The sequence below is a fragment of the Terrapene carolina genome, unplaced genomic scaffold (assembly GCF_002925995.2).
Source record: "Terrapene carolina triunguis isolate 2854851 unplaced genomic scaffold, T_m_triunguis-2.0 Scaffold130, whole genome shotgun sequence".
Taxonomy (NCBI): Eukaryota; Metazoa; Chordata; order Testudines; family Emydidae; genus Terrapene; species Terrapene triunguis.
This window is the reverse complement of record NW_020664481.1, coordinates 37,363,907-37,377,693: the sequence shown is the minus strand read 5'-3', so window position 1 is coordinate 37,377,693 and position 13,787 is coordinate 37,363,907. Positions and strand designations below refer to the sequence as shown.

Here is a 13,787-nt window from a genome sequence, read left to right as displayed (position 1 = left end):
AAAAAAAAAAAAAAAAAAAAAAAAAAAAAAAAAAAAAAAAAAAAAAAGAAAGATCTTTCCAACATTCCACAATTCATATAGTTTAAAATGGTAAAATATCACAGAAAAAAATTATAAATTTATGATTTCAAACATATATTCAGCATAAATACAACATTTACAGTGCAATCTATACATTACTGATCTTCCATCATGGAGGAGATCAAAGTTTCAGACCAAAAGTCATACAGTATTGAAGAAAGCAAGTTACTGCTTCATTGCAGGAAGATGTTTCAGTCTGGAAAAAAAAGTCCATATTTAATAGTTATACACAACAACACCAGGAACATTTAATCACTTTAACAAGAATGAAAAGGTTTCTCAAACCCTCAATCTGAATTTAACCATAATGAGTTTTTGCCCTTTTAATAAAACAAAATTGGCAAATCTTCTAAGAGCCTCCAACATGTCAGTTTTCACAAACAAGACAGGTCTGGCTGCAAATTTTGAGCTATCTGTTTGGAAGCCCCTTAAAAAGTACCCCTTTAAAAAAAAAAAAAGTTATACAGAAACAAAACTTAATTTTTAGAAATAAAAATTTAAATTGCGCTCATCAGGTTTTTGTTTGCTTGTTTTTTAATGAACAAAAGAGGGATGGAATAGTCCTTTGGAATGCCTAGTTTTCCTATTTGTATTCCCTTGTCCCACTAAGGTCCTATACCACAATGAGTTTCCTACACCAAGGAAGACAATGTGGTTACTCTGCAGAACATGTTGAGGCCACTCCTTCAAACAGCCAGAGGGGTTAACTGGAGTGTGATGCAGTGATTCCTCCACCCAGAGCATGCTTGGAGCTGAAGTTACTTATGTTTAATTTGGCTGGTTTTTTTAGAAGTGTATGGAACATACTTTGAAAGCAGAATGAAGTCACGGTGTTCTCTTCTACTGTTCATGGGCTTAATACTGGTTTGTTCAAGTCTATGGTTTATAAAATATTTAAGAGCACGCTGTCTAAAATTAGACCTACCACCTTCACTTCAGCTTGCTGAACAAATGCGCACTTGATTCAAACAGTTTCTCATTGTCTACTCAGTTCTGCCTGCCTGCTCCATATTTGTGAGCCAGCAGGGTACTGACTTACAGTAACCTTGTATTCAAGCACAGAATGCTCTTAACCGTCAATAACTTGCCATCTCACAAGAACAGAACCAGCAAACACTGAACAGTGTGATATTGACAAGCCCTGACTGAACCAAAATAAGCCCAACAACCTGGGTCTGCTGGAGCTGGGTCATTCAGCTATGAAGAATTTTAGCCAGATTACAGCATTTATTTTGGATACTAAAAATCTATCAGGCAATACCCCAAAGTTATCAGGGGAGGGATACACTTTGTTAACCTTAACTATGTCTTCTGAACAAATGTAGTGGCAACACTTCTCACCATTTGCATTTCTCTTACCTACTCAGTATTTATTCCCATTTATAGTAATTTACAATGACACCAAGATCTCACCCAAATTAACTTTCATTATCTAGTGCTTGCAGAGTTAGCTGCTCAACGCTCTTTTCCCTGGAGCACTTTATCTTAAAACTAGTTCTTATCTGGCACATCTAGATCCAAAAGCCTAGGATAAATTATCTTTTCTGACTTGATTAGCACAATAAGCTGTATTCTAGGCACAAACATATTGTACCAGATCCACAGCTGGTTTAAATTGGCGTACTTCCCCTGACTTCAGCAGAACTACACCAAGGCTAGGTCTACACTACCCGCCTGAATCGGCGGGTAGAAATCGACTTCTCGGGGATCGATTTATCGCGTCCCGTCGGGACGCGACAATCGATCCCCGAATCGACGCTCTTACTCCACCAGCGAAGGTGGGAGTAAGCGCCGTCGACGGGAAGCCGCAGAGGTCGATTTTGCCACCGTCCCTACAGCGGGGTAAGTCGGCTGCGATACGTCGAATTCAGCTATGCTATTCGCGTAGCTGAATTTGCGTATCTTAAATCGACCCCCCCCTGTAGTGAAGATGTAGCCCAAGTTACACTAGCAAGAATCTGGCTCATTATTGCTGCCAGATTTACAAAGATTTCAGTAAATTATCTGTTTACCTTCTTAGAAGTTCCTGGGATGACAAATCTGTGATCTCCTCCTCTATGTCACTAAGGCTGTCACTGCTATCAGCAGTCTCTGAGCTACTGTTTTTCTCTGATTTTTTATTCTTGTGTTTGCCTTTGTGCCTGTGCTTCTTATGTTTCTTTTTCTGTTAAAAAAAAGAAACAGTTGAGTTTGCTATTTGTGTATTTTTTTTAAATTTTACAAAGAGAGTTGGTCAAATTAAAACAGAAGGTCACCAAAAAAGAGCAACTGGAATTACAGGAAACATAATTCAGTGTAAATTCCAAAGTTAACTGGAGCAGAGCAGTAACAACAGTACTTGCACATCTTCAGTTGTGTAAACTTTAAATAATACAAGCCAAGGTCTTTAGGAGGCAAGGACCAAATAAATTAAATTAACATATATTTAGAAACTTTATTATTATATTGTATCAAGGTTTTCTACGGCATTATGCAGTATCTAAGCAAACTATGCGTATGGTCCCTAAGCACATAAAGAACAAGCAGCACTCGGTTCAGCCAATGTATCTTCTGTTCTAAGCTAGAAGTGCTAAGGGAGTCTAAGGGAGGGTGTCCACGCAGCCCAACTCTATTTCTGTTTTCCATAATCTAGCATATATCATGGTAGTTTTCACTTGGCTGAGGAAATCAGTCCAAAGAAAGACAGAAAGAAAGAAAGAACCAATTTATTTAAGTTGGTCACCTTTTCCTTTTTGTGTTTGTGCTCTCTCTTAGCCTTGTGTTTTTCTTTGTTCTTTTTAGGTTTCTCTTTCTGATTGGCTTCAAGAGAACTCGCTAGTGGTACTGGCTCATGTTTCTGAGTAGTCTCTAAAGCAAAAATCAAATATAGAGAAATAAAAGCATTACCATATAAAAGACAAACACAATATTAAACTACACAAAAATTTAAATTCCCTAATATTTGGGCTGAGATTTCCAAAGCTACATAAGGGATTTGGGACTCCCAATTCCAATTCATTTTAACTTCTCTACTCTATAGACACACCTTTGTACTCAGATATAAAAAAAAAACCATCATGCCAACCCCGATTTTGCATCAGGATCTGTTAGCATTGACCCGAGTCAGTGCAGAGCCCCAATGAAATCAGTGGGAATCTTCACAGGCACAAAAGTCTGTGCTAGTGGATCCCAATGTAGGATCAAAGTTTTTGACAATATCACTTTAATGTACACAGGTGTATGTGGGGCTGGAGGGAAGAATGAAGGACCCCAGTGCTCTGATAGTTTCCAAGAAAGGGACCTGGATCTGAATTGAAATTATATGACATAAGAACACATAGAATATCTTTAATCTGTGCGCAAAATTTCCACAGATGAAGTAACAACGCCTTGTTATTCACTCTAAATCTGTTGAACATCGTTAATTAAACGGGATTAAAACAACAACAAAAACCCTGTCTGTTCAACATTCAACAGGTAATAGCAGCAGCATACGTTCTCCTACTCAAAGATCTGTAAGGTCTGATTCTGGGTAGAGAAAAGACAGTAACTACACATGTGTTCTGAATTTTAGTGACTTGAACACAAACTTACAGCCACATTAAATGTATGTATGTGTGTGTGTGTATATATATATATATATATACACACACACACACACACACACACACACACACACACACACACTGACCCAAAAATACCTTCTACTTGCATGGGGACAGCTGCTTAACAACTCTAGGCTTTAAGCCGGTGTAACATTCACTTGTATATCTATCTCTGTATAGTACCTAATTGCAGATCAAATACCAGTCAATAAATTGCCCTCTGAAATACAAACAGTATAAAAAAAATGAAATTATCCTCATCTGCATTACTGTAGCACCTAGGAACCCTAGTCCTAAGACCAGGACCTCATTGTGCTAGGCATGCACAAACACAGAACAAAAAGATGGTCCCTGCCCTGAGGGACTTACAATCTAAATATAAGTAGAGCCTTGTGCAGGGACATGCTGGCGGCCGCTTCCCGCAGCTCCCATTGGCTGGGAACGGCGAACCACGGCCACTGGGAGCTGTGGGTGGCCGTACCCGCCGACGGTCAATGTAAACTAAATGTCTCGCATCCCGCCAGCTGATCACCCTGATGGGCCGAAGGTTGCCGACCCCTGGTATATCGGGTCTCAAAGGTGGGGAAGCATCTGTCTGCAGCTCACAGCCTCTGAGGCTGCTTCCCCGCCTTCCAGATCCTCATTGGCTATGAGCTGCAGACAGCTGCTTCTGATCTATCACCTCCCCTTTCGCTGTATACTGAGGAGAGGGAATATAGGATCTGGAAGGTGGGGAAGCAGCCTATATCCCTTTCCCCCACGTATACAGAGAAAAAGGAGGTGTTAGATCAAGACAGGCAGCAAAATTCACCATGTTCCTATCGCTACGGTTTAAGCATCCAAGCTATTTAGGAAACCTCTCCCAACTTCATATTGCTATGTCAGGTCAGTAAATGGGGGGTTCGGGGGGGGTATAGGCTCTGGAAGGTGGAGAAGCAGCTTCGTAGGCTATGAGCTGCAGACAGCTGCTTCCCCACCTTTGAGATCCTATATTTAGAGCCCTGCGTGGATACAAAATTTGTAGCCACATCCAGGAGTGCTGGAACAATTTTTATAGTGGCGGGTACTGAGAGACATTGATCCAAACTGTAAACCCTGTATATAATGGAAACCACTTCAAGCCAGGGGGTGCGACAGCACCTATGTCTGCATCTGATCCGCGATCTGCAAAAATGGTCCGCAGATATCGGCATCCGATATCCACGGATATAAAGCAGATATCCACAGATTTGCAGGGCTCTAACTATAAAAGACAAGAGACAACAGATGAAGGCAGAGAGACCGGGGACTACCAGGAAGTAATAAGACAATATTGGTTAGCATGATAGGCAGTGGTCTCAGCACATCAGATTTTTGTAGGCATCATGACAAAGGAGAGTTTTGAGAAGGGGATTTGAAGGTAGATAATGAGGTAACTTTGAAGATGTTTATGGGGAGCATAAATAAAATAACTGCATCAAATATACATTTTCAGTGTACAAAATTTAAAGTCTTCAGTACTTACTAGAAAAGAAAACTGGAGGCAACCTCGGTCCAAATTCTTCTTTCTTATCCAGCTCCTCCTTCAAAAGAGGTGGCACAAGGTCAGGCTCTTTTGTAACAGCCATGCATTCTAGAAAAACAAACATACAGGTTAATTTAAAAGGAAAAAATACTTCCCATACCCAAGACAGCTGAGAAAATATTCCATTAAAAATGAAATATCAAATAAATAGACAAGTTAATGAATTTTGCACCCTTGTTTAGATTTTGCACTTACTAGTTTTTCAAAGAAGCAGAAGGTGATTCTCACCCTTATTTCTTACTGAAGGGATCCTCAGAAGCCCCCAATAACTACACAAATTCTTTAAAAAGGACTTCAGTTACATAAATATATGCTTTCTTAAGCTTTTTTTTTTGTACACAACCTTCTTAACTTTTTAAAAATCTGTATCAACAAAGAGAAGTTGATGCCTTTTCCTTTTGCACCTTCCTGTGCATTTCAAAGACTGGTTGCACTGGCTGGGATCACCAAATATTTGATCACAGTGCTACTGATTTTTAAATTAAAATGGCAGGCAACACAAGTATAAATATTAACAAAAGAATCTATAACTTAAGGGCAAAAAACAGATTCACCCCTGCAAATTTTTCAAGAATTATGCAAAATTCCAGTGTTAAAGATATAATAGCCTAAAAGGTGATTTTAGACCTAGCAGTTTGAAAAGTTTCCACATTAAAAAGTATATATAAATTGCTATTTTTACTATGAAATAAGGCTACTTTACATTTGAATGGGGGGGGGGGGGTTATTAGCTTATTTTTCTTTAGGAATTTATTACTCCATCTGCCATTTTCACTAATTAGATTAACTGGCACTAATTACTGGGAGATCCACTGCATATTGCCTTCTTTTCTAGTTGGTAAGTATGCAAAGAAAAGCCAAATTAAAAATTAAAGATACATCATCCCTAAATGTCAAAATAAATGTTATTTTGCTTACTAATATTTCCTAGTAAACTATTAAATGTATTCTAGTACATTGTTACTTTAATTTCTAGTATGAGAACTCCCTATAATACTTTGCTATTAAATCTTGCTAAATAATAGAACAAGACTGCTTTTTTCCCCCAGTCCCGTGAAATGATTTGCTTTGTAGACCAATAATGAAAACTGATGAGATACAGCTATATTACTGTACTATTTAAAATCCATTTCAATATTATATTAAATGAGAATATCAAAATATAGAAAGGAAATTCCTTTTTCAAATAAATGCAAATTCTACTTATTTCCAGTCTGGTCAAAATTTCATTCAATATATATACTTTATCATATATCATACACCTTATTACAGGTGTATAAAATCACCCAATTTGGGGGCTTTCTTTACAGAGTAATATAGGATTTGTCCTCATCCCTCACTCTGTTTAGCAAACAAATGCATCTGACAGTGTATCTGTAAAAACTGTCATTGGCCTATGGCTATGTAGATAATATTTAAATAGAGAGCACTTAATTCAGCATTCCATTACTCCAGTTTTACACTGGATGTTACTTCATTGAGAACAGTGTAGTTACACCAGTGTAAAACTGGTGTAAAGCATTTTTCTACTAGGCTCATAATATTTTAATTTATTATAAAATTGCTAGAACTTCATGAAACTGAACAAACTGTTTACTATTACCTTGTACATCAGCTGAGGAGGCATCTGGTAGATTAGCAGGCTTTGTACTTTCTGAGTTTGGCATAGCAGAAGGTGTCTGATGCGTCTCTTCATCACTATCTTCCTCAGATGAGGATGATTTTTCATCTGAGGAACTGGCAAAGATGGCTTTAAATAAGTCCATAGATGGTCTGCTTTCTTCTTCTTTTTTCGGATCTGTGCTTTCATTAACTGCCTGCATAACAGTGCCCATAAGGGAAAAAAATTAAACACTGACAGAGGAAAGAAGTGTCTTTCCATTAAGATAAAATATTGTGACACTTTTAATGGTATTTTCATTTTAAAATTAGCAAATTTTACAGTAAATCTGAAGTCTATAAACTTGACAACTGTTGATGCACAGTAGTAGAGCTCAGATACTGCTAAATTAAGTCACTTTCCAATACAGGACACTGCATCCTGTGCCTTTTTCATGCAGGTCAGAACAGCTCACTTGAAAGAATATAAAATATTAACACTTTTTATTTTTAAGTCAATAGACTCTAGATACTTTTTCTTTAGCTTAAGTCCACAACAAGCAAATCTATTATCTTCCTCGGAATAATATGCATCTGTCCCTGTACAAAGCAGAGAAAAGTGGACTTTGTGCAGGAAAATCAGTGGGTGTCGTAGATGGAATTAAACCTCCCATCTGCTGGAAGGTATCACAGCCTCTACAGCCATAATCCCAGACTATACTTGCAATCCTTGTGTCCTCTATGTATGAGCTATAACCATACAATTCCTGTAAGCACAGATCTCATGTTTCCCTTTGCGCACCATTCTAGACAGTGCAGAACACTTAGGGATTACAAAGCCTGTAGGGTGATTCTGTCTGCAACCTAGCTCCCCCCACAGTCCTTACATGGACCACAGAGAGGCTTGCAGACCCTTTCCAAAGAGTAAATTCCCTCCACCTCTTTATTAAATGTGCCTTGTTCAAGCCCCCAAGTCCATTCACAATAAAATCAATGTCAAATGTGAGAGTCAACCTATGTTTGCATTAACTAACAAAAGAACTATCCTGCTAACCTAAAAAAACTGATAGCCCTTAACAAATTTCACTGTTAGGGCCAAATTTTCAAATGGCCTCCACCAGCATATCTGCTAAAACTGCACAAGCAAAAGGGGTAATTGTTATTTATGATAACTACCCAATTTGTACTCTTTTTGTTAACCCCTGTAATTTCTCATGGTTGGAGCTACAGAAGGTCTCCACAATTCGTCCCCACATGTAATAGAATCACACTGCTCTCTATAGCAGATAGTACTCAAACAAAATACATTTCCTACTTCATATCAAGATCTACATGCCTGCAGAGTTTCACGTACATCAGATTACTGTTTTGCTTCTTCAGTAAAACAGCAAGAATTAGAAGTACAAGTGTTTTCCTTCATCTGAACTATACATTTCTCCATAGAAAGCAAGGATTGGGTTTTTTCCCCCCTCATTGTTTGGACCACTTCCCCTCCAACTTCTAGAAATGTACACAACCTTTCCTCACACTCATTATCACATATTCCTGTGGCAACTACACCAACTTGCTTATGAGAGATCTGTTTTTAGCTGTCTTATTGAAACAACAAAGACTGCCAACACCCTGAGATCAGCCAGCTCTTCATGTACCACCAGCAACACACGACCACAGGCTGAGAACCACGGATATTAAAATTATGTGCTTTATGTAGGAAATTATAGGGCAAAATGATGTGAATAAAAATACAAAGCATTTCAATGCTAAATACTGTTATGGCAATATCCCAGATTCCCCATCAATATATGTTTCCCCATACAGAAGACTAAAAATTTAATAGTTTACTGTTGCAGAGTTTTTCCCCCCATTTTCTGTTTGAGCAGGGGGCAAAATTGGTGTTTTTCCTCCCACCGCACACGATAGGGAGATTCAGGCCAAAGAACCCATAGAACTCCAAGATCCATGCAGTGCCACTTATAGTCAACTGGTGCCTTCGCACTGCCTCCTGGTTTCCTCATCTTCTTGACAACATGCTGCTGCAGGAACTGTGGTGACCAGGACCCGCCCTGCCACTGCCCATCTTTCATGGGGATGGAAGCTTAAGCTCACAGTATGGGAACCTAAGTAAGTTAGAGCCAAAGTCATGAAGTTCCCTCTAGTGTACATTTGTGAATGTATGATGCTGCAGAGCAGCTAGATCTATCCTGGGTCTGCAGCCTCTCCATTTGAGGAACCCAGTGCTTGCAGAGCCCCAGTAGAGGAGCTTCCATAGGAGACATATTGTGGAGAAGAAGCTCTCTTTCCCACAGGTGGAGGGCATAATTTGTGCAGACATGTCTTTTCTAACTTAGCATGAGTTGCTACTACTGACTCTCTCCATGCACAAGGAAAGGCATTTCAAAACAAGATCAAGAGAAGAGCAATGTGCAGTAGCATGAATGTTACTGAAAATGTCAAACCTTTGGAGATCTTATACCTTATTGGGAAGGGGCTCATTTGTTCTACTTCTATCTTCTTCTATTACTGATTCTGGTTGTTGCTGCTGAATATCAACTTTTGATCTAGCAAGACTTAGGAACTCACTAACAGAATCATTTTTCTTCTTCTCTTTGTCAGATACATCCCATCTTGATGGTTTCTTTGGCTCTAAAAAAAAAAAAAAAAATGGTACAAGATCCCAAGCATCATGGTTAATTAGCTTTATATTAAATACTACAGCATGTCATAGTCAGGTTAATTATTTACTAATACTTGCTTTATCATTACTGCTTATATTTAAAAAATAAAGAATCTTAAAACTAGAAGATCTCTGTTGGCCAGATTCTCAGTGCTATAAATCAGTATAACTCCACTGATTTCAATTGCTCTGGCCTTCTATATGTAGCTCTGAGTTTTCAAACAGTTTCCTTTTATTTTTAAGGAAATTGCATCTTGGTATTTTTACATTCCATGACGAGTACATCAATGGGATTACACTAATAAAATGCTGACCCACTTACTGTTAGGATTGATATTCTGTTGTATTTTTTCATTTGTTGTTTGAGTTATAGTTGTTGTGGTAGACTCCGGTAGAGTTAAGAAATTGAATACAGAATACTTGTCACGTTTCACTTTGGGTAACCCAACAATCGATGAACTAGAGGAAAATGAAATTATTTGTCAATCGTTGTTTTTAATGATGGAATGGATGGACAACATTGGAAAATGAAGTCTCAGATTATCCACAAAACAAGCAGAGTCCATGAATACAAACCCTAACAAAGGAGCATCCACTATGTTCTGGGGGGATCACCTATTTCCATTCAAAGTGTCTCTAATGAGGTGATCCTCCTAGTTTAGGTAAAAAGCAAATTGGCAAGTTATCAGAAGGAAGCCTGACTGTTGTTCTACCTGGGTTGCATCTATTCTGAAGATAAAGAGAGGGTTTCAGCCTTCAGAGATGTCAAGCTGGCATGTTCCCCAAACATTACACAAACACACATTTCAGAACAATTAAAAAAAAATATTTTGAAAGCATTAAGATATTTGATTAATCATCTTACTCAGAGTAGGGATCAGGAACATTAAATCTTTTACACAGTAGCTTCTCAGGGTGCCACTCAAACTTATCTCTTGTGAGCTTGCCAAACATCTTCATCTTCACTGCAGATTCTTTGTCATCAATATCCATCTGTAAAATTCAAATGTTGATTATATACTCTACCGAATATAATCACCTTCTTAAAATGCCTGTTATTATGGTAATGGTGTCAACATTCAGTGAACTTAAAGGATAAATACTTAACTACTGCTGTGCGAGCAGTATTGTATATTTCCTTTTGGTTTCTTAAGGCAACAGAACATTATTACATTTATCTTCTACCATGATGTTTTAAATAAATTGGACTGTGCTACTGAGTGTTAACACAGGTAATCACAATACAGGATTATTAACAGCACGAACCTCTTGGTCTCGAGGAACTTCCACTTTGTCGGTGTCATCTTCATGCTTGGCCCGAGTAAACCTTGATGACAGGACTGAGTTGGAGGATTTGTAGAGCACTGCTGCATGGAAGAACTCCTCTCGTTCCCTTCCTCGCTCCCATTCTGTCATTCCCGGATCTGAATGACTCTCTGGTGTATCTATTGTAAGTTAAAGGACAGAAATGCTTAGCAGCCCTTAAAAGTTACTTTTAAGTTAAAATACACTTGTATGCTGTTTGAAAGAATCACAAAATGAGTTGAACTTGGCTTCTTGAATTGGTTTATCTCCACAAGGGTCTGATGAATATGTAGTTGAATATAAAAGTGCCAAAAACTTCAGAAATAAAGAATAGGGGTAACCCCGGGTGTCTTGCTGGATATACTATTCTTCAGTAGCCAAGGATGACTGCCCAAGATAGTGTCAGAATGACAATCTTTGACAAATGAATGATGGCTACTTCATTTACCTAACCCATTACTGTACTATTGACACCTAACTCACTGCTCTGTAATGCACACTGGAATATACAAAATATGAATTGCTCCATAGAAAACAAAACAACTCCACACACAACTCCAACAAAATGCTTCAAATGTAAAGGTAAAAAGCTCAATATGTGAACCTGCTAGTAAAGTTTGAAGTTTAGATATGCACTTGAGTATTCAAATTGGCTTTTTGGATGCATAAAATGTGCGTGCTCATAAGTACAAATTCAGATGTGCCAGGTAGCTTAAAAAAAAAAAAAAAAATCATCCTTTCCTGTTTACAAGGAACAGATTTTGGTTCATATTTGCTTCTAGAGGAGAGAGGAACAAAATCAACACCAAGCCGAGCCTCTGATATGAGGTTTTTGACCTTCCACATTATTTCAAGATTTCCTGCATTTTCATCCTGTTCTACTAATAAATACATTTAAGTTGTTCCATTTTATACAAAGCAACAATCTGTGTCCTGAGCAGATAAACTACCGGCCCAAAGACAGAGCTCAACATCAAAGAACAGCCAAATGCACCTGAAATAACATAAAAAAACAAAGTACACCTCTACCCTGATATAACGCGACCCGATATAACACAAATTTGAATATAATGCGGTAAAGCAGTGCTCCGGGGGGGTGGGGCTGCGCACTCCGGTGGATCAAAGCAAGTTCAATATAACGCGGCTTCACCTATAACGCGGTAAGATTTTTTGGCTCCCAAGGACAGTGTTATATCGAGGTAGAGGTGTAGTAACTTGCCTCCATCTCAGAGACACAAGGTGGGTTAACTAACATCTTTTATTGGACCAACTTCTGATTCCGAGTTTTCCTTCATCTCAGTAAGAGACCCCATGGACTCCGTAGATATGGCTTTTTTCAAAAATACCTCAAAAATCAGCATTTTTGCCACAGAATTTGCCCTTTTGCTGCAACTGGGCATCTGACATTTGTTTTCTGTTTCCCTGTCTTGCTGAGATCTGTCTCTCATTATCCAGTTTTCCCCACAAATGCAAGTCAATTGGATTACAGTACCTGCTCCCTACACTGATCCATGAAGCCCAGCAGAGCTGAAGCCCAGTTTGCAGATGGAAAGTGGGGGGAACCCAGAAGCACAGGCTGGGTAGCTGATTTTCCTGGAGAACAGCACAGCCACTGAAGAACAGGGAGCGCTGGATATTAACTGCTAAAGCCAACTACGAGCTCCCCATTTCCCTGGCATATTTGGGGAGCAGGGGGGAAGGTTTTAAGCTGGACCTGAAGAGTGGAGCAAGACGGCCTGGAGAGCATAGCAAAAATACCCATCCCTGAAAATAACAACTATTGAAAATCATTCTATTTTACGTCAATGGGTATTCTGAAACATGAAACTGTTGTATGGGGGTAGGGAATGAAGGATACTTCCTGGTGACAGACTAAGTTAACATTACTATGGTCCCACTGTACCCAGAGTACATACGGTCTTAATTACAAAAGAGAGATGAGTATTAAAAGCAGGTTGAAGGTATGGAGCTGGAAGGTAAACAAGAAGGAAACAAAACAAAACAAAAACTGCAAGATCACAGTATGGTCCATGACAGCGGTTCTCAACCAGAAGTCCAGGGCCCCCCCGGGGGCCACGGGCAGGTTTCACGGGGTCTGCCAAGCAGGGCCAGTGTTAGACTCGCTGCGACCCAGGGCAGAGAGCTGAAGTCTCACACCGGATGGGGCTGAAGCCCAGGGCCCTGAGCCTCGCCACCTGGGGCAGAAGCTGAAGCCAGAGCAATGTAGCTTGGTGGGCAGTTGCCCTGCTTCCTACTCCCTAGCACCGGCCCTGGCATTTATATGCCGAAAACCATTTGTTGTGGCACAGGTGGGCCGTGGAGTTCTTATAGCATGTTGGGGTGGGCCTCAGAAAGAAAAAGGTTGAAAACCCCTCATCTGTGAGGTTGTGAGCTACATTATGAGGGATCAGAGAAACTAAGATGAGTATGATCAAAGCCCCCAATCTTGCAAACACAAATTAATGTGTAGTCCCACTGAAGTCAATGGGATTACTTATGTGCCTAAATTTTGCAAGATTAGGGCCTCAGAAAACAGAAGGAAAAACGCTACATATGGAATTCTGGAATCAAGCCTATGAGAAGCTTAAAATGAAATACTTAAAATTGCAGAAATAACTTTTTCCAAATAAAAAAAATGCAGAAGAGTTTCATGACCATTTGCTAGTTACCTTTTTGTCCTTGTTTAAGACTCTCTACATAATCCTCATATCTTTTTTGTTTTTCTGGATTTTTTGCAAATGGTTTGAAGTCACTAGAACCAGGGGTGGCTAACTGCTCCCCTAATGCCATTTGCCACTTGTGATTAACACCATCTGAGGAAGATGAGATATTCAGGGATTGCTGAGGCAAAGTTTGTGTTTTCATTTGTTGTTCAGCTGCCTGTTTTGCTTCTTTGATTCTCTCTTTGTCTTTCCCTGACAGATACTCCAAAACAGAAGGAGATGGACCTGAGGATAGAAAAAAGCAATAAGGAGATATT

General features: G+C 39.1%; 1 protein-coding gene across 2 annotated transcripts in view; it reads right to left on the bottom strand.

The window, feature by feature from the left end:
* Positions 1–13,787, bottom strand: part of GPATCH1 (G-patch domain containing 1) — a 29,173-nt gene continuing 15,386 nt past the window's right edge. Inside the window, exons 11-20 of one of the 2 annotated variants that reach the window (XM_024219381.2) lie at positions 13,477–13,755; positions 10,769–10,947; positions 10,368–10,495; positions 9,825–9,961; positions 9,302–9,471; positions 6,833–7,046; positions 5,170–5,277; positions 2,804–2,928; positions 2,094–2,245; positions 1–277 (exon numbers count right to left, since the gene is read on the bottom strand). In XM_024219381.2, the coding sequence (XP_024075149.1) occupies positions 247–277; positions 2,094–2,245; positions 2,804–2,928; positions 5,170–5,277; positions 6,833–7,046; positions 9,302–9,471; positions 9,825–9,961; positions 10,368–10,495; positions 10,769–10,947; positions 13,477–13,755 (1,523 nt within the window). In that variant the 3' untranslated portion in view covers positions 1–246. The remainder of the gene's footprint in view (positions 278–2,093; positions 2,246–2,803; positions 2,929–5,169; positions 5,278–6,832; positions 7,047–9,301; positions 9,472–9,824; positions 9,962–10,367; positions 10,496–10,768; positions 10,948–13,476; positions 13,756–13,787) is intronic. The other variant, XM_024219382.2, reaches the window with a different exon arrangement.